Genomic DNA, 21,583 nt, shown 5'->3' with positions numbered 1-21,583 from the left:
CAGGGTGGGCAGCAGTCTGCAGTTGTTCACTGATGGTGCTGTGGTGTACAGGAAGGTGTTGAAGATAAGTGACTGTAGGCCGATACAAGGTGACGTAGACAAAATTTTTTGTTGGTGAGATAAGTGGCAGCTGGCTCTTAATGTAGAAAAATGTAAGTTACTGTGGATGAGTAGGAAAAACAAACCCTTAATATATGGATACAGCATTAGTAGTGTCCTGCTTGACACAGTCACGTTGATTAAATATTCTGAAGTGATCTGAAATGAACGAGCATGTGAGAATTGTGTTAGGGAGGCGAATGGCTGACTTTGGTTTATTGGGAGAATTTTAGAAAAGTGTAGTTCATCTGCAAAGGAGACTGCTTATAAGACACTATTACAACCTATTACTGAGTAGTGCTCGAGTGTTTGGGATCCACACCAGGTAGGATTGAAAGCAGACATCGAAGCAATTCAGAAGTGAGCTGCTAGATTTGTTACTAGCAGGTTCAATCAGCATGCAAGTGTTATGGATATGCTTTGGAAGCTCACTTGGAAATCCTTGGAGGGAAGAAGACATTAATTGTGAAGAACATTACTGAGAAAGTTTGGAGAACTGGCATTTGAAGCTGACTTCAGAACGATCCTACTGCTGCAAATATACGTTTCGCATAGGGACCATGAAGATAAGATACGAGAAACTAGGTCTCATATATAGGCATACAGATAGTTGTTTTTCCCTCACTATACCTGCGAATGAAACAGAAAGGAAATGGCTAGTTGTGGTATAGGATACCCTCCGCCACGCACTGTGCAGTGGCTTGCTGAGTATGTATGTAGATGTAGCTGTAAATTATTATATCACTTGCCTCTAGCAAAAGGAAAAAAGAAATGTAACAGTATTATTATTCCTATACAAGTGTTATGTGGATTTCTAATGAAAATATCATAGTTATTCAAGAAAGTACGAGTTTCTGTGACATTTATAAGGAAACTAGATGAGATTTACTTATTATTGGCATTTTGGTTGCCATGGTCGTCAGCCCAAATACTGGATTGATGTAGCTCTCTGTGTTAATCTATCCTGTGCACACCTCTTCATTTCTGCATAACTGCTGCAATCTACATCCATTTGAACTTGCTTACTGTATTTGAATATTAGTCTTCCTTTACACATTGGATATGTGTGTATTCTCTTCTTGTCCAAACTAGTTATCGTCCATGTTTCACTTCCATACATGGCTACACTCCATACAAATACTTTCAGAAACGACTTCCTGACACTTAAATCTATACTCAATGTTAACAAATTTCTCTTCTTCAGAAACGATTTCCTTGCCATTGCCAGTCTACATTTTATATCCTCTCTACTTCGACCATCATCAGTTATTTTACTCCCTAAATAGCAAAACTCCTTTACTACTTTAAGTGTCTCATTTCCTAATCTAATTCCCTCAGCATCACCCGATTTAATTTGACTACATTCCATTATCCTCGTTTTGCTTTTGTTGATGTTCATTTTATATCCTCCTTTCAAGACACTGTCCATTCCGTTCAACTGCTCTTCCAAGTCTTTTGCTGTCTCTGACAGAATTACAATGTCATCGGCGAACCTCGAAGTTTTTATCTCTTCTCCATGGATTTTAATACCTGCTCCGAATTTTTCTTTTGTTTCCTTCACTGCTTGCTCAATATACAGATTGAATAACATCGGGGAGAGGCTACAACCCTGTCTCACTCCCTTCCCAACCACTGCTTCCCTTTCATGCCCCTCGACTCTTATAACTGTGCATCTGGTTTCTATACAAATTGTGAATAGCCTTTCGCTCCCTGTATTTTACCCCTGCCACCTTCAGAATTTGAAAGAGAGTATTCCAGTTAACATTGTCAAAAGCTTTCTCTAAGTCTACAAATGCTAGAAACGTAGGTTTGCCTTTTCTTAATCTTTCTTCTAAGATAAGTCGTAAGGTTAGTATTGCCTCACGTCTTCCAACATTTCTATGGAATCCATACTGATCTTCCCCGAGGTCGGCTTCTACCAGTTTTTCCATTCGTCTGTAAATATTTCGCGTTAGTATTTTGCAGCTGTGACTTATTAAACTGATAGTTTGGTAATTTTCAGATCTGTCAACACCTGCTTTCTTTGGGATTGGAATTATTATATTCTTCTTGAACTCTGAGGGTATTTCGCCTCTCTCATACATCTTGCTCACCAGATGGTAGAGTTTTGTCATGACTGGCTCTCCCAAGGCCATCAGTAGTTCTAATGGAATGTTGTCTACTCCCAGTGCCTTGTTTTGACTCAGGTCTTTCAGTGCTCTGTCAAACTCTTCACGCTGTATCTTATCTCCCATTTCGTCTTCATCTACATCCTCTTCCATTTTCATAATATTGTCCTCAAGTACATCGCCCTTGTATAAACCCTCTATATACTCCTTCCACCTTTCTGCCTTCCCTTCTTTGCTTAGAACTGGGTTGCCATCTGAGCTCTTGATATTCATACAAGTGGTTCTCTTCTCTCCAAAGGTCTCTTTAATTTTCCTGTAGGCAGTATCTATCTTACCCCTAGTGAGACAGGCCTCTACATCCTTACATTTGTCCTCTAGCCATCCCTGCTTAGCCATTTTGCACTTCCTGTCGATCTCATTTTTGAGATGTTTGTATTCCTTTTTGCCTGCTTCATTTACTGCATTTTTATATTTTCTCCTTTCATCAATTAAATTCAATATTTATTCTGTTACCCAAGGATTTCTATTAGCCCTCGTCTTTTTACCTACTTGATCGTCTGCTGCCTTCACTACTTCATCCCTCAGAGCTACCCATTCTTCTTCTACTGTATTTCTTTCCCGCATTCCTGTCAATTGTTCCCTTATGCTCTCCCTGAAACACTCTACAACCTCTGGTTCTTTCAGTTTATCCAGGTCCCATCTCCTTAAATTCCCACCTTTTTGTAGTTTCTTCAGTTTCAATCTGCAGTTCATAACCAATAGATTGTGGTCAGAATCCACATCTGCCCCTGGAAATGTCTTACAATTTAAAACCTGGTTCCTAAATCTCTGTCTTACCATTATATAATCTATCTGATACCTTCTAGTATCTCCAGGATTCTTCCAGGTATACAACCTTCTTTTATGATTCTTGAACCAAGTGTTAGCTATGATTAAGTTATGCTCTGTGCAAAATTCTACAAGGCGGCTTCCTCTTTCATTTCTTCCCCCCCAATCCATATTCACCTACTATGTTTCCTTCTCTCCCTTTTCCTACTGATGAATTCCAGTCACCCATGACTATTAAATTTTCGTCTCCCTTCACTACCTGAATAATTTTTTTTATCTTGTCATAAATTTCATCAATTTCTTCATCATCTGCAGAGCTAGTTGGCATATAAACTTGTACTACTCTAGTAGGCATGGGCTTTGTGTCTATCTTGGCCACAATAATGCGTTCACTATGCTGTTTGTAGTAGCTAACCCGCACTCCTATTTTTTTATTCATTATTAAACCTACTCCTACATTACCCCTATTTAATTTTGTATTTATAACCCTGTAATCACCTGACCAAAAGTCTTGTTCCTCCTGCCACCGAACTTCACTAATTCCCACTATATCTAACTTTAACCTATCCATTTCCCTTTTTAAATTTTCTAACCTACCTGCCCAATTAAGGGATCTGACATTCCACGCTCCGATCCGTAGAACGCCAGTTTTCTTTCTCCTGATAACGACGTCCTCTTGAGTAGTCTGCGCCCGGAGATCCGAATGGGGGACTATTTTACCTCCGGAATATTTTACCCAAGAGGACGCCATCATCATTTAATCATACAGTAAAGCTGCATGTCCTCGGGAAAAATTACGGCTGTAGTTTCCCCTTGCTTTCAGCCGTTCGCAGTACCAGCACAGCAAGGCCGTTTTGGTTAATGTTACAAGGCCAGATCAGTCAATCATCCAGACTGTTGCCCCTACAACTACTGAAAAGGCTGCTGCCCCTCTTCAGGAACCACATGTTTGTCTGGCCTCTCAACAGATACCCCTCCGTTGTGATTGCACCTACGGTACGGCCATCTGTATCGCAGAGGCACGCAAGCCCCCCCACCAACGGCATGGTCCATGGTTCATGGGGGGGATATATATATATATATATAAACAAAGATGATGTGACTTACCAAACGAAAGCGCTGACAGGTCGATAGACACACGCCCCACGTGTTGAGCAATTCGGCGGTACGTCCACCCGGCCTCCCGCATGCCCACTATACGCCCTCGCTCAAAGTCCGTCAACTGCACATACGGTTCACGTCCACGCTGTCGCGGCATGCTACCAGTGTTAAAGACTGCGATGGAGCTCCGTATGCCACGGCAAACTGGCTGACACTGACGGCGGCGGTGCACAAATGCTGCGCAGCTAGCGCCATTCGACGGCCAACACCGCGGTTCCTGGTGTGTCCGCTGTGCCATGAGTGTGATCATTGCTTGTACAGCCCTCTCGCAGTGTCCGGAGCAAGTATGGTGGGTCTGACACACTGGTGTCAATGTGTTCTTTTTTCCATTTCCAGGAGTGTGTATATATATATATGTGTGTGTGTGTGTGGATGGATATGTGCGTGTGCGAGTGTATACCTGTCCTGTTTTCCCCCTAAGGTAAGTCTTTCCGCTCCCGGGATTGGAATGACTCCTTACCCTCTCCCTTAAAACCCACATCCTTTCGTCTTTCCCTCTCCTTCCCCTCTTTCCTGATGAGGCAACAGTTTGTTGTGAAAGCTTGAATTTTGTGTGTGTGTTTGTGTTTGTTTGTGTGTCTATCGACCTGCCAGCACTTTCGTTCGGTAAGTCACATCATCTTTGTTTTTGCATATATTTTTCCCACGTGGAATGTTTCCCTATATATATATATATATATATATATATATATATATATATATATATAATGGAAGGAAACATTCCACGTGGGAAAAATTATATATAAAAACAAAGATGAGGTGACTTACCGAACGAAAGCGCTGGCAGGTCGATAGACACACAAACAAACACAAACATACACACAAAATTCAAGCTTTCGCAACAAACTGTTGCCTCATCAGGAAAGAGGGAAGGAGAGGGGAAGACGAAAGGAAGTGGGTTTTAAGGGAGAGGGTAAGGAGTCATTCCTATCCCGGGAGCGGAAAGACTTACCTTAGGGGGAAAAAAGGACAGGTATACACTCGCACACACACACACACACACACACACACACACATCCATCCACACATATACAGACACAAGCAGACATTTAAATATGTCTGCTTGTGTCTGTATATGTGTGGATGGATATGTGTGTGTGTGCGAGTGTATACCCGTCCTTTTTTCCCCCTAAGGTAAGTCTTTCCGCTCCCGGGATTGGAATGACTCGTTACCCTCTTCCTTAAAACCCACATCCTTTCGTCTTTCCCTCTCCTTCCCTCTTTCCTGATGAGGCAACAGTTTTTTGCGAAAGCTTGAATTTTGTGTGTATGTTTGTGTTTGTTTGTGTGTCTGTCGACCTGCCAGGACTTTCATTTGGTAAGTCACATCATCTTTGTATATATATATATATATCTGCTTGTGTCTGTATATGTGTGGATGGATATGTGCGTGTGCGAGTGTATACCTGTCCTGTTTTCCCCCTAAGGTAAGTCTTTCCGCTCCCGGGATTGGAATGACTCCTTACCCTCTCCCTTAAAACCCACATCTTTTCGTCTTTCCCTCTCCTTCCCTCTTTCCTGATGAGGCAACAGTTTGTTGCGAAAGCTTGAATTTTGTGTGTATGTTTGTGTTTGTTTGTGTGTCTATCGACGTGCCAGCGCTTTCGTTTGGTAAGTCACATCATCTTTGTTTTTAGATATATTTTTCCCACGTGGAATGTTTCCCTCTATTAATATATATATATATATATACACCCCTGGAAATGGAAAAAAGAACACATTGACACCGGTGTGTCAGACTCACCATACTTGCTCCGGACACTGCGAGAGGGCTGTACAAGCAATGATCACACGCACGGCACAGCGGACACACCAGGAACCGCGGTGTTGGCCGTCGAATGGCACTAGCTGCGCAGCATTTGTGCACCGCCGCCGTCAGTGTCAGCCAGTTTGCCGTGGCATACGGAGCTCCATCGCAGTCTTTAACACTGGTAGCATGCCGCGACAGCGTGGACGTGAACCGTATGTGCAGTTGACGGACTTTGAGCGAGGGCGTATAGTGGGCATGCGGGAGGCCGGGTGGACGTACCGCCGAATTGCTCAACACGTGGGGCGTGAGGTCTCCACAGTACATCGATGTTGTCGCCAGTGGTCGGCGGAAGGTGCACGTGCCCGTCGACCTGGGACTGGACCGCAGCGACGCACGGATGCACGCCAAGACCGTAGGATCCTACGCAGTGCCGTAGGGGACCGCACCGCCACTTCCCAGCAAATTAGGGACACTGTTGCACCTGGGGTATCGGCGAGGACCATTCGCAACCGTCTCCATGAAGCTGGGCTACGGTCCCGCACACCGTTAGGCCGTCTTCCGCTCACGCCCCAACATCGTGCAGCCCGCCTCCAGTGGTGTCGCGACAGGCGTGAATGGAGGGACGAATGGAGACATGTCGTCTTCAGCGATGAGAGTCGCTTCTGCCTTGGTGGCAATGATGGTCGAATGCGTGTTTGGCGCTGTGCAGGTGAGCGCCACAATCAGGACTGCATACGACCGAGGCACACAGGGCCAACACCCGGCATCATGGTGTGGGAAGCGATCTCCTACACTGGCCATACACCACTGGTGATCGTCGAGGGGACACTGAATAGTGCACGGTACATCCAAACCGTCATCGAACCCATCGTTCTACCATTCCTAGACCGGCAAGGGAACTTGCTGTTCCAACAGGACAATGCACGTCCGCATGTATCCCGTGCCACCCAACGTGCTCTAGAAGGTGTAAGTCAACTACCCTGGCCAGCAAGATCTCCGGATCTGTCCCCCATTGAGCATGTTTGGGACTGGATGAAGCGTCGTCTCACGCGGTCTGCACGTCCAGCACGAACGCTGGTCCAACTGAGGCGCCAGGTGGAAATGGCATGGCAAGCCGTTCCACAGGACTACATCCAGCATCTCTACGATCGTCTCCATGGGAGAATAGCAGCCTGCATTGCTGCGAAAGGTGGATATACACTGTACTAGTGCCGACATTGTGCATGCTCTGTTGCCTGTGTCTATGTGCCTGTGGTTCTGTCAGTGTGATCATGTGATGTATCTGACCCCAGGAACGTGTCAATAAAGTTTCCCCTTCCTGGGACAATGAATTCACGGTGTTCTTATTTCAATTTCCAGGAGTGTATATATATATATATATATATATATATATATATATATAAACACACACACACACACACACACACACACACACACACACACACACACACACACCCTCCCGACCTGGTACAGAAGCAAATAACCAGAGCCACTTCCTCATCCCCTCAAACCCAGAACCTCCCACAGAAGAACCACAAAAGTGCCCCACTTGTGACAGGATATCACGTGATTTACCAACTGACCTGCCTACACTGTGAAGCTTTCTATGTGGGAATGACCAGCAACAAACTGTCCATTCACATGAATGGACACAGGCAGACAGTGTTTGTTGGTAATGAGGATCACCCTGTGGCTAAACATGCCTTTGTGCACGGCCAGCACATCTTGGCAGAGTGTTTCACCGTCCGGGTTATCTGGATACTTCCCACTAACACCAACCTGTGAGAACTCCGGAGATGGGAACTTGCCCTTCAGTATATCCTCTCTTCTCGTTATCTGCCAGGCCTCAATCTCCGCTAATTTCAATTTGCCGCCGCTCATACCTCACCTGTCTTTCAACAACATCTTTGCCTCTACTTCCACCTCGACTGACATTTCTGCCCAAACTCTTTGCCTTTACAAATGTCTGCTTGTATCTGTGTATGTGCGGATGGATATGTGTGTGTGTGTGTGTGTGTGTGTGTGTGTGTGTGCGAGTGTATACCTGTCCTTTTTTCCCCTCTACCAACATTGGTCTGGTACACCGGCTAGCCCAAGTGAATTTTTGAGACAGTTTCCCACACTTGTTTAGGCATGTTGTACCAGATGAAATAACATTCGACGGTACAGTGGTAGGTTCGTAGCTTTAATCATGGCGAGGGCCGAGATGGTACTACAGCATATAAAACCTCAGATCACTTTGTTACAACTTGACCTAAATGAAATACTTAACTTTGTAACTACCCATGACTACAGGAATGTCATAAGCATTTGTACTGTCAGTGAACATTAATGTATTGCTTGATACAGAACAAGATACTAGTCTCTTCTCACAAAATAAATTGACTATAAACTTTTATGTAGAGTTCTGTGTAATACATTTGCTGTACTGCTGGCTCTGTAGAGAGACGATGCTGTCATCTTCAGCAGTGATTGCTGATTGGGCTGAATGGCACTGTGCTCAGATGTGAGCAATCGAGCTGATGCAGTGGCGTATAGGAACTCCTCTGGGCATGTCTTTGCCATGGTCTCTTATCCATCATTACCTCTGTCAGTGACTATGTTTACTTGTGGTTCTGTCGTGAGGTACCAACCTTGCCTTGGCACCTTGTTCTATGGGCGACACCACCACAGGGCAAATGCTGGACTGTTCCCCAGTCACCATGCATAAAACACAATACACAAACAGTTGAGATACGGCAACATACAGTACAAAGTTTATATAGTTCACAGACAGATAATGTGTATGACTTTTCTGCATTAGGTTTATTGAAATCATAGCAGCAGGAAAGGCAACCAACTACAAAGTGTGAAAAACAGAACTATGAAACCATTAAGTAATTGAGTGAACCGTTTGACGTGATACAATACTAGGAAAGAGAAGATAGACTTTGCATAAAACATTTGAAAAGAAATCCTGAAATTGCTCTTCTAGTTAAACCCACTCACATTGTGAAAGATAGTATTCCTACACATAAGAGAATCACTGGTTTGGGAAAAAAACTACATAGTTTTGCAGTAATTTCTGTAAGTATATGCAGGATGTGATTATACATAACAAAATTCAGGAGAAAGTTGTTTGTTTTGAAGAAGGAACAACTATTTTCAATAGGTAAAGAGATTTACAATTCTAGATTAAAACAAGCAAAAGATATTTGAAATCCACACATGTTCAAATAAAAATATTTTGGCTTTTATTCTGGTTTATTTCAGTACATAGAATGCATTTTGTATCAGCCTATGCATCTACTACTTGTGCTTGAGATGGTAAATGCATTTTTTGCAGAGGGAGGAGCACTGGAATTCGTGGAAGAATGAGGGCTGCCCTTCTTTCCAGAAACCCTCAGCAGCATCTGATGAAGCAGGTGGAAGTACTACTGGTTCAGATGGGTTAACAGTAGCTACTGGCCCTGCAGTAGTGTCAGCTGATAGGAAGAAGCAGCCTACACCGAAGAAAAGAGTAAAGAAGAAACTTGGTGATACACTCCGTGATGCAACTAATCACAATAAATTTTTTATGGGCAAGTAAGTACTGGTGTTTATTCAGCATTAGATGCCAGATGGCTGTTGTTGTTGATGCTGCTGCTGCTGCTGCCGATGATGATGATGATGGTGATGATATTATATTGATGTGTATTCTGCAAATGAAATAGTGTGGGGGAACAATGCAGCTCACGAGTGAAACCTGTTTTGAGTCAATAAATGACCATTTCTTCAAAATGTTTAAAGTACAGCAGTATTATTGTACAGTTCATTCCTTCAGAGATAAAGGCTTTAGAAAACACAGGAACTAAGTTTTCCACTTCTCTGTTGTATCTGAGTGTGCACCTTTAGAGTGAGCCGAAATCAGAAGGCACGAGGTCAGATCTATATGGATGATGCAGTACATTTCTAAATTTTGTATTTTTGTGAGATGCTTTTGTAATCTATTGCAAACTCTAGCTTTTGGCCTCTAGCACATTGTAATAAACCAATATTTTGTTTATTGTAATGATATTTATTGTTGCACGCTTGCACTTTTCTCGGTGTATGTGCAAATGTGTGGTTTTTGATTCTCCATGAGTTGCTTTGAGTCACATCTTACACACCGTATCAAGTTTTAGCCTGTAATGGAATATGAAATGTGTCATGCATAGCTAGTGTTCACTGTGGTACTAATTTCATCCAAAGTGATGAGTAACTGCTCTTAAGATAGGTGCTTAGTGTGTTTCACTGCTATTGACATCCCTGATATTGTAATTCCTGTTCAAGGAACTTTGACATTTTTGCTTGTCTCCTTCAATGAACCGTTACTTGTTTTGCTTTATGAGAAATATGTATTTCCTGTGCACCATTCTCTATAGTTTTCATTACCTCCTTGTGTTAAGAATAGGTGCCATAGTCTGATTTTAGCACTGCTGTTGGAAGTACTGATAAATTGAAAAGATTTATGCTGTTAGTTTGCAGCTTGTTGAAATAATTATTAAAGCAAAGGAAAATGAGGACTAAAATTTAAATTTCTCTCCTTGAATATCATTGGGGTATTCTTAAGAGTTTGGGTCATCTCCATGCAGTTTCTCACCTTCACACAGCATTTGTAGGATTCCTGAATAGTAAATTCCAAATGTAAAAATTTGTAATGAGTGACAATCACTTTGCTGTTGAAAAGTATTAGGAACACTGTTTGTTTTTGAATTGTGCTCATTTAACATCACTGAGTCTCGGCTAACTTGTATTATGCAGTTTTGAAGCTTTGTTTTAGAATAGCATTGATACATATGTTCCAGACTGAATCTTTTACTCAGCAGTGTAGTGCACACAGTTTTTAAACTTCCTGACAGATTAAAACCCAGTGTCTGACCAGAACTTGAATATCCTTTGCTACAAAGTGAAAAATTCATTCTGGAAACAAATCTGAGGCTAAGCCTAGGCCATTTCTTCACAATATCTTTTCTTCTAGGAGTGCTAATCCAGCAAGTTATGTAAGAGAAGTTCTGTGAAGTCTGGAAAGTATTAGAGAGTAGAGGCAGAATGAAAGCTGTTAGATTAGGTCATGAGTTGTGCCAGGTAGCTCAGTTGGTAAGAGCACTGCCCAAAAAAGACAGGATAATGGGCACAAGTCTCCCAGTCACAGAGTTTCAAGATACTTAATTTATTTCTTTATCAGTGGCATCATTACCTAATTTTCTCATCTCTAACTAAGTATAAAATCATTTGTCAAAAGATAAATCTTCAACAATGTTATCATCTCAAAAACAAGCAGATGGCAGCAAGATAGAAAACTGGCAGCAAACCTCACAGTTAATGATGGACACACTCTTTCTAGATGACATGACAAACAACAAATTTTGTAAAGTCAGAGAGCAACAGAACAAAAATAGAGAAGTATACAATGGAGACTGGATCATTTTCCCATCTTCAGAAGGGGAGGTAAGGAAAAAAGTCCTGAAACTGGAAAGGACCAGATCACCTAGTCCTTACAGCATCTCTGCTGAAGCTCTGCATGCCCTTCATATGCACAACTCTATAATGCATATTTATTGTAGAAAAAATGCTAGATATGTGGAAAAACATAATTTCATTGTCTTGAAAAATATCATATACGAGTATCACTAGCTCAGAAAACATGTAGACCAGTATGCACCTTATGGAATGTACTAGATAATCTGATATGAAGTAAGTCTACAGGAGAGAAGACTTTTTTATGAAATGAACTCCCAACAGTATGGATTCAGAAGTGGAAGTCAACAGAAGAGGTGATAAGACTTGCAAAAACTAATCAGCATAAATACGGTGTAGCCACAGTGGTAGGCATTGCTGGGACATTTGATTGCTGGTCACAACTTTCTGACTGCCTGAGGGACTTGGACTGCCAAGAGCATTATACAATTATTTTAAGAACTGTTGGCTAAACAGAGAATCAACCCTGGCATGCCCAGGAGAGAGCCTTACAAAAACAATTTGTAAAGCTGCCCACAGGGATTCATAAGTGTAATATTCTAGGCTCTGATACTATGCCCACTATTAGGGAAGCTGCAGCACAAGGAAGGGGTTTTAGGAATATCGGTGTATGCTGGCAACATGATTATCTTTGTGAAGGGGAGCTCCAGAAGTAATCTGGAAGAAAGATGTAACACGGTCTTTCAAGAATTACATCAGTAGTGCCATGGAGTTAAATTGTTTATTGCATCTGAAAAGACCACATACATGTTATTAAAAGGAAACCTTTTAAGGGACCCAACTATGAAATTAAGCAGCAGATCCATCACCAGATACCGAGGGTTCTTTCTGGACAAATGACAAACTTATAGTGCAAATTTTGAAGAAATGATCAGGAGGGTGTGGAACATGATGAACAAAATTATTAGTCTTGTCAGGTACGATTGTAAACTACCATTGCAAACAATAAGAAGTGCTTGAGCACACAGACTTCTGCTCAGAACACTAGCACAGATATTTAACATGGTGCAACGTGGATAGTTCTTCAATTGATGGGATCTTTCGGTATTGAGTCAGTAGAGGCATGTTCGCAGCTCTTGGTATAGTGACTAGCATTGCTGCCTCCGGGTCCCGGGTTCGATTCCTGGCCGGGTTGGAGATTTTCTCTGCTCGGGGACGGGGTGTTTGTGTTGTCCTCATTATTCCATCATCATTCTTGAAAATGGCTAGATTGGACTGTGTACAGATTGGAAATGTGTACGGGTGCTGATGACTGTGCTGTTGAGTGTCCCACAAACCAAAGATCATCATCATCATCATCATCATCATCATCATCACCATCATCAGTAGAGGCATTGCAGGTAATACTAGGGGTGTGCCCACTCAGTCTCCAAATGCAAGGAAGTGATGGTGTATTGGAGAAAACAGAATGTCATGAAGTGCAGAATTTAATAGGAATCCAGACCACAAGCAAGCAGCAAATTCACAATCAGATCCTCCTGTTATGGCAGAAACAATGGGATGACACCCAAACAGTGAGACACACCAATAGGTTTCTCCCAAGCATAAAACAGTGACTGGGAATGAGACATTTGATTCCCTCAAGGAAACTGACACTTTTTGACAGGGCATAGGCCATATGTCAACTACTGGTATCGACATGGGTGAAGACAAACCTCCAAATGTGCCTATTGTGAAGAAGGCATCATGCCAGAACACACTATCTGGGGATGTCTGCTGAATGCAGATATTGCTGATACTGATGGGCAGCCCAAAAGACTCTGTGACGAAGCAAGCTGGGATAATTTTTACTTCCCCTCTTGTTTACCCATCTGCCTCCTTAAAATTCATTTTCTCACTTTTAAATTAATTGCCATTAACATATGTGAGTAGTAATCTGCATTTTCATGAAAGAGAAAGGTTGGCCCTCAGTTTTAAAGAATATGACACCAGATCTAATTCTGTGCTTAGTTTTATGTATGTAATTGATTTTCTAAGTTATTTCAACTATTCCTAGTTAGTATCTTTTGTTATAGGGTGAAATCAGTAATTCTTTTATAACTTAAATTCTATTGTTGACATATAAACAAATATGAATTCTGTACTAATCATAAACGTTTGGAGAAACAACTAATAGTATTCTTAACAGATGTATTTGACTTTATTCGAAAACATGTTAGCAAAGTCAGCCCATAATTAATTCTAAAGTAATTAACAGATTTGTCAAAAGTTTTGTGTACGTAATTATATATGTTAATATCATCATTTAAACAAATTATTCGGCTTAACCCTTCTGGTAGAAGAAACTGTTAAAAAGAACCAATTACATATTCAGTTAATTTAATGAGTCAAGTTTTAATTGTAATTTCTGTAACTTAAACTTCGAACAATGTGTAGTTTCAGTGGCTATTATTGTGAGGATATATAAGGGCCCGATTTTTGGTCATGAGACAGTCAGTTCACTGCTGAGTTTCGGACAAGAAACCTGTGGTGATTAGAACAACATCAATGCATCAACGTAACTGTGAAATAAGTGTAACACAATTAGGTCATGTGTTAAAACAATGACAATGTCTGTTCCATATGTACCTGATTATTCCGAAAGAACTGTGAATTATGTGATTATGTTTTTACTTGGGAAGACTTTCGAAACAGGTTGGAGACTTTGGGTCAAGTTGCTGGAAAACCATTCTGGAGTGTAATTAGCAGTCTTTGAAAGGGAGGTAAGAAGGAAATGACAAGTATTTTGGACAGGTCAGGAAAACTGCTGGTAAATCCTGTGGATTCCTTGGGCAGATGGAGGGAATATTTTGAAGAGTTGCTCAATGTAGGTGAAAATACGATCAGTAATGTTTCAGATTTCGATGTACAATGGGATAGGAATGATGATGGAAATAGGATCACATTTGAGGAATTGGAGAAAATGGTCAATAGATTGTAGTGCAATAAAGCAGCTGGGGTGGATGAAATTAAGTCGGAACTCATCAAATACAGTGGAATGTCAGGTCTTAAATGGCTACACAGGATAATTGAAATGGCCTGGGAGTTGGGACAGGTTCCATCAGACTGGACAAAAGCAGTAATCACACCGATCTTTAAACATGGAAACAGAAAAGATTGTAATAACTACAGAGGTATCTCTTTAATCAGCGTTGTGGGGAAAATCTTCTCAGGTATTGTTGAAAGGAAAGTGCGAGTATTAGTTGAGGACCAACTGGATGAAAATCAGTGTGGGTTTAGGCCTCTTAGAGGTTGTCAGGACCAGATCTTTAGCTTACGGCAAATAATGGAGAAGTGTTATGAGTGGAACAGGGAATTGTATCTATGCTTTATAGATCTAGAAAAGGCATATGACCGGGTTCCTAGGAGGAAGTTATTGTCTGTTCTACGAGATTATGGAATAGGAGGCAAACTTTTGCAAGCAATAGACAGGCAGCAGTTAGAGTTGACGGTATTTGAGTTCATGGTTCAGAGTAGTTTCAGGGATGAGACAAGGCTGCAACCTGTCTCCACTGTTGTTCATATTATTTATGGATCACATGTTGAAAACAATAGACTGGCTGGGTGAACACAAAATAAGCAGTCTTGCATATGCGGATGACTTAGCTGTGATGGCAGATTCGATTGAAAGTTTGCAAAGTAATGTTTCAGAGCTAAATCAGAAATGTAAGGACTATGGTATGAAGATTAGCATCTCCAAAATGAAAGTAATGTCAGTGGGAAAGAGATATAAACGGATTGAGTGCCAAATAGGAGCAACAAAGTTAGAACAGGTGGACGGTTTCAAGTACTTAGGATGCATATTCTCACAGGATGGCAACATAGTGAAAGAACTGGAAGCGAGGTGTAGTAAAGCTAATGCAGTGAGTGCTCAGCTACGGTCTACTCTCTTCTGCAAGAAGGAAGTCAGTACCCAGACTAAGTTATCTGTGCACCGTTCAATCTTTCGACCAACTTTGTTGTATGGGAGAGAAAGCTGGGTGGATTCAGGTTACTTTATCAATAAGGTTGAGGTTACGGATATGAAAGTAGCTAGGATGATTGCAGGTACTAGTAGATGGGAACACTGGCAGGAGGGTGTCCACAATGAGGAAATCAAAGAAAAACTGGGAATGAACTCTATAGATGTAGCAGTCAGGGCGAACAGGCTTAGATGGTGGGGTCATGTTACACGCATGGGAGAAGCAAGGTTACCCAAGAGACTCATGGGTTCAGCAGTAGAGGGTAGGAGGAGTCGGGGCAGACCAAGGAGAAGGTACCTGGATTCGGTTAAGAATGATTTTGAAGTAATAGGCTTAACATCAGAAGAGGCACCAATATTAGCACTGAATAGTGGGTCATGGAGGAATTTTATAAGGGGGACTATGCTCCAGACTGAACGCTGAAAGGCATAATCAGTCTTAAATGATGATGATGATGATGATGTTTTTACTGCTCATAGATATTCAACAGTAAACTATGTAGCAGTATGTGGATGTTCACCTGAAAACTATTAATGAGGCTTATTGAAAGTCAAACAGTAGTGCACTGGCCATATGTAATGTGTGTTTGGGGGGTTGTAAAAAGTGAAAGTAAACAACTGTGAAATGCAAATGTGCACCTGTTGGCTACATCACTTACAGTAGACAGTACTGCACTTCCACCCCATATTTTTTTCAGCCAGTACATGGACACCGAGGACAACAGACGAAGAAACAAAGAAAGCGAACTGTCACAGCTCGATGTCAAGGAGATACTGCATTGTGAGACAACATGACAGATCCTAGATATTATTGCTGACACAATTTCAAGAAAGGCTTGGGTAGTGCCTCATCTTATGGATCAATGCCTGTCCACTGCTGTACGAAGGCTGCAATGAAAGATTGAGGAGCAACATAGCAAAGACAGTTGTAGCAAACGAACAGCCGACAGCACATACATAGATATCATAACAACGACACCAGAGTGGAAGTGCGGCAGTGGGCCATGATTTGACAGCAAATGAAGTAGAACCGTGGTGATGTGGGCTGTCATGCGACTGCACTCCTTAATGGCAGCAATGATGCTCTCTCAGAACAGGGAAGTTGTTCCTTGCAACCAGGGAACTGGGAGACAACAACAGAGATAGATTGCACCACAGTGGCCTTTGCAGTGCCCAAGGAAACAGCAGGGTCAGCATGTGGCCCAGGGAGTGATGGAGTGCCATGTGGAATTTGGCAGACAAAAACTGATGTTATTACTGATTATAATCTATTTCTTTCAGTTACATTGTATCTCAGTGGCAGATAGAACAGAAAAAAATTGTAGGGCCAGAACAATGGTAGACATGGTTAGTTATGGTAGTAGATGTATTTTCTAACCAAATGGGGTAGGAGGGGGTGTGGGGGGAGAGATGCTCATTGCATTCATAGTTTTATCGATGCCCTTCAGGCCTTTCTAAAGGCAAGCACATAAGGGAGCTCAGCATTCATTTATTGGGTACAAGCTTTGCGAACTCAAGTTTTCTAAGGTGGGGCCAGTGAGTGCTACCAGTCCTCTGTAATCGTAAGCTCTGTGCATGTTTCAATGGTCACTGTGCAGCAGTGTGGTAGAAAGCTGTGTATCACTGAAAACAGGGATCTAGGCTTTGGGTTAGCTATCTAATAGGGGTATCTCCAACCAGCACCCGCAGACATGCCCAGACAATGCAGAACATTTTGCAGTGACTCCTTCCACTGCCAATCATGATGTAGTGTCCACTTCTTTTATGCCCCCATGGAGAGGGGTGTGTTGGACTTCAGGGCCAGCATTTCTCAGTCCTACAACTAACCTTCCTCCCTGTGGGAGCGCTGGATTTGGCACTGTCTGAGGCTTGTAATATTGCGCCCTGTCATGACCAAGTCCGATACAGCACACTGCAAAACTTGCAGATAGCATCAAAGGAAGTCTGCTTGAACTGTTTTAATTCAGTATGGCAGACAGGACAATTTCCCAACTTTTGGAGGGAGGCAATTTTAATCCCTATCTCTGCGAACTAGAAAAGGTCCAAACATGTTCCATGAGTTACTGGAGTGTTGCCTTAATGAGCTTCTAGGAAAGACTTTGGAAGGAATGGTCAGATGTCATCTGGTTTGGATATTAGAGACCGGACAGCTACTTAGCCACTCTCAGTGTGGATTCAGATGTTGATCCACTGTCGGCAACCTGACCCTGGTAGAGGTGGCTATCCAGCAAGCTTTTCTGTGTGAACATTGTTGTATAGGAATCTTCTTTGGCATCAGTAAGGCATAAAATGCTACTTAGAGTCACAGTGTTCTGAGACAGCTCCACCAATGGAGCTTTCATGACCACTTCCCCATATTCATTCAGTCCTTCTTATCAAAATGCTTTCTTCGGTACTGAATTGGTGACATGCTGTCAGATAGTCTTGAGCAGGAGAATGTTGTTCCTCATGAAAGTGTCTTAAATGTCATTGTCTCATTCATAGCCATTAACAGTGTAATGTATATGATGAGGAACCCCTATTTGTGGAACTTGTCAGTTACAACTTTCAGTGAAGGTGTTGGAGGAATGAGCTACAAAGACAGATTTTCATTTTTATGTAGATATTTCATTTTAATTAGTCTTGTTGTATCTTTAATTTATCGGACTTGATTATGAAGGGCACCAGTGTACATTTTAAAGACTCGGTGAGATTCCTGAGCCTCACTTTGTATTAAAAAATTTTGTGGTTACCACACCTAAAGAACATTAAGACAAGGATCCAGAAAGCACTCATTTCAAAATGCCTTACCTACAGGTCTTGGGAAGTAAACAGGGTGTGGTTGCTCAAGTTTTATAGGGCTTTCGTGCGATTGCAAGTGGACTATGGGTGCACTGTGTATGGATCAGTGAGACCCCCTTACCGTAAGATCATTGATGCCATCCACCTTGAGAGGGCCAGGCTGGCCATGGGGGCCTTTAGGACCAGCCCCATTGCCAGTCTGTGCTGAGGCTGGGAAACCGCTTGTAACAATCAAGCATGTAAGTTCGTTGCTGCTCCCAATTCACCAGCATACTGTCACTCATCCAGTTATGAAACACCTGTCCTCCTATCTTCTACGAGCATCAAGTTCGATTGGAACCCACACGAAGCATTTTCTGGGGTCACTTAGTGTGAGGCAAGTACAAACCTACATCCAGGGCTTTAATCAACTGTCATCCAGGTTACTGCAGGGGCCCAGAGTAATTTTAGATTTAATGAAGTACTGGAGATGCTGTACTCCTGACTCTGCTCTATTTTTTAATACACTATTGTGTGATATTCTGAATGAGCATCACAACTGAATGGCTGTATTCGTGGATGAGTCTAAACAGGACTCCATTTGTTGCTCTGTTGTTTTTCCTGATTGTGTCCTCGATATCTGCTGCTTTCAAGACTACACTTTCCTCGATGTGAGATTATACGCAATCTTGCAGACACTTGAACAGATGAAATGTGTTGTGGCTGTTAAATTCCTCATGTGATCTGACTCCCTGAGTGCCCTTCTCTCTCTACAATAGTTGTACCTAGCAGATAAACTAGCCCAGAGTTCCAGGATGCCCTTTCCACCTACAAAGGCTGGGAAAGGAGGTGACTTTCTGTTTGATTCCAGGGCACATGGGTATTACAGAAAATGGAATGATGGCTGTAGCAGCCAAGGATGTGTGTAGCAGTCCGCAGATAGTTCAGTGTGCCACCCCTCAATATGCTATCACTTCACTATTGAGGTACAGAGTCACGTGTCGATGGGAAGGAGAGTGACTGGAAGTGACAGTTAATAAGCTGTGTCCAGTCAAATCAACATCTTGGTTATAGCATAGCTCCTTCCAGCCACACAGACAGGATGAGGTCCTCCTCACTTGCCTTCACATTGGACACACCCCTATGATGCATAGCTTCTTGCTTCTGCGAGAGGACTCTCCAATATGAGGTGCTTGTGGCATACAGATCATGGTGCACCACATTTTTGTAAACTGTGTGTGTTTTTTTTCCCAGACCAGAGGGCAGCAACTCTTGTGCCTACAGACTTGCCCTCTATTTTAACAGACAGTCAAATGAATGCTTTACGATTTTTAAATGTGTGAACTGTCCAACACATCCCTTAAAATTTTAGGAAGATGTTTTTAATATGTTATCAGGTTGGTCGGTTCATCTATGTTTTTTGTAAGTGATCAGTCAGTCACATTTTGCTTTGCAATTATTTTAGCTCTCCTCTTACATTACTTGCGTTTCAGTAACCAGTTTTAGAACATCTGTCTGTTTTTACATCATCTTAAAGGATGTGAGCTGTGTGATTGTGTGGATGTCAGTAAGTGAGTTGAGAGATAATTCAATGATTTGTTAAGACATGGTCTTTCTTGTTTTATGTCATTTTAACTACATTTGTTCCTACTGATGTTTTAAGGGTGCTGATGACCTTGCCATTGATTGCCCATTTTTTTAAAACCACAAATACACACATTCTAACCAAGTTCTGGCAAACATTAACACAGCTTTGCATTCTTTTCATACTTAGTATTTACAGAAATCTCTTTTGCATACACATTTCTCATTGAAGATTTCCCTAATATTTTTTTTTTTTGATATTTCTCCAGTTTGATGATTTTGCACTTGGTCAAAGCTATTGTTGAGTTCACTAATTTAAGTAACATTTCTTTCCTTTTGCTGTTTCATGTGGTGTGTAATTCTTCAATGGTAGTGCAAAATGACATGATGCAGTGGTTAAAATACTGGACTGATGTTCAAAAGAAATAGGATCCATATCATCATTCAGCCATACTGAGTTAGGCTTTCCATAGTTTCTGTAAATCACCTGTGGCAACTGTCTAGATGGTTTCAATAAAGAGGCCAGAGCTGATTTCCTCCTGGTACAAATAAACTGATGCTCCATATCTAGTGATCTTATGACAACAAATTATTGATCTGTAACCTTCTTTTATTCACTAGTGCCCTTAGTTTCCTCATTTTCTTTCACAAGAGGTGGTCTGCATGGGTGGGATCAACTTTTTGAAACCACCTATACTGTGGTGTAGGTTAGTGTTCTGGGTATCACAATGATCAAAGTGGTCCCTCATTTGCAAGTAATTGGAAAAAAAGAAAAAAAAGTTGTTTGATTCTTGAGAGCATTAAAATCAATAATGTTGTCCACAGTCAAGATGCATTTCTGACATTATTATGGGTGTCACTTAATAATAATAATTTCTTGTGACTCTCTGGCTTGTTGCATGTCTTTCAGTTGGACGCCACTTTGGCAGCTTGTGTGTCTTTAATCTACCCTAGTTATCCAACAGGGGAAAAGGGACATATGGTTTAATGTGTAGTCCGAATCCTGTGTCATATCTGGCACCTTCTCATATCATTGAGAGGTAAAGGGTGGGTGAAAACACAGACTGAAAGATCCAAGGTCTGACTGCAATTTGACCCTGTGACCTCTTGGTATCCATTCAAGCCCAACAGGTTGTCGATTCAGATCCTTTGAGATGCCGAAATTTTTATTTAAAAATCTTTATCAGAATAACTTTAATCATTATTTTTCTTCAGTTACTTGTACTTTTTAATTTTTAATCCTTTTATCACATCATTTTAATTATCAAATTAACTTTGTTATTTACTCTTATTTTTTTCTTCCTATCATTTTTTTTCCATTTGGAATCTTTATGAATGTGATTTTAATTATTTTTATTTATCTATCATAATATTTAAATGCTAAAAATGCCAGTGTGTTGGTTAAAAGAACAAAAGTCAAAATATAACAATGGAAAATCCGATATAAATAGGATAGTTGCTACTCACCATATGGCAGAGATGCTGAGGCGCAGATAGGCACTACAAAAAGACGGTCACACTATAAACTTTCAGCCAACAAGGCCTTTGTTAAAAAATAGACAGACACACACACAGACACACACACACACACACACACACACACACACGTGACCACAGTCTCTGGCAACTGAAGCCAGACTTGGTCTGAAACTTTACTAATTGCCTTCTCTGAAAACTACAGATAGTTAGGAACCCCACTCTTGATGGAAATATGTTGGATCTAACGGCAACAAACAGACCTGACTTCTTTGAGGATCTCCACATTGAAACTGGTATCAGTGACAATGCCATGGCTGTGGCAACAATGATTACCAAAGTACAAAGGTTAACTAAAACAAGCAGAAAGATAAATATGTTCACTAAACTAGATAAAAA

At 41.5% G+C, this 21,583-nt stretch overlaps 1 protein-coding gene across 2 annotated transcripts in view; it reads left to right on the top strand.

Moving 5' to 3' along the window:
- LOC126251407 (THO complex subunit 1) overlaps window positions 1–21,583 on the top strand; it is a 108,811-nt gene that overhangs the window by 64,469 nt on the left and 22,759 nt on the right. For both annotated transcript variants that reach the window (XM_049951818.1, XM_049951817.1), the window contains exon 9: window positions 9,272–9,510. In XM_049951818.1, coding sequence (XP_049807775.1) covers window positions 9,272–9,510 — 239 coding nt within the window. The remainder of the gene's footprint in view (window positions 1–9,271; window positions 9,511–21,583) is intronic.

Source organism: Schistocerca nitens, chromosome 4, assembly GCF_023898315.1.
Source record: "Schistocerca nitens isolate TAMUIC-IGC-003100 chromosome 4, iqSchNite1.1, whole genome shotgun sequence".
In the NCBI taxonomy this organism is placed as follows: domain Eukaryota; kingdom Metazoa; phylum Arthropoda; class Insecta; order Orthoptera; family Acrididae; genus Schistocerca; species Schistocerca nitens.
The sequence above is the reverse complement of the archived record's forward strand: the minus strand, read 5'-3'. Positions and strand labels throughout refer to the sequence as shown.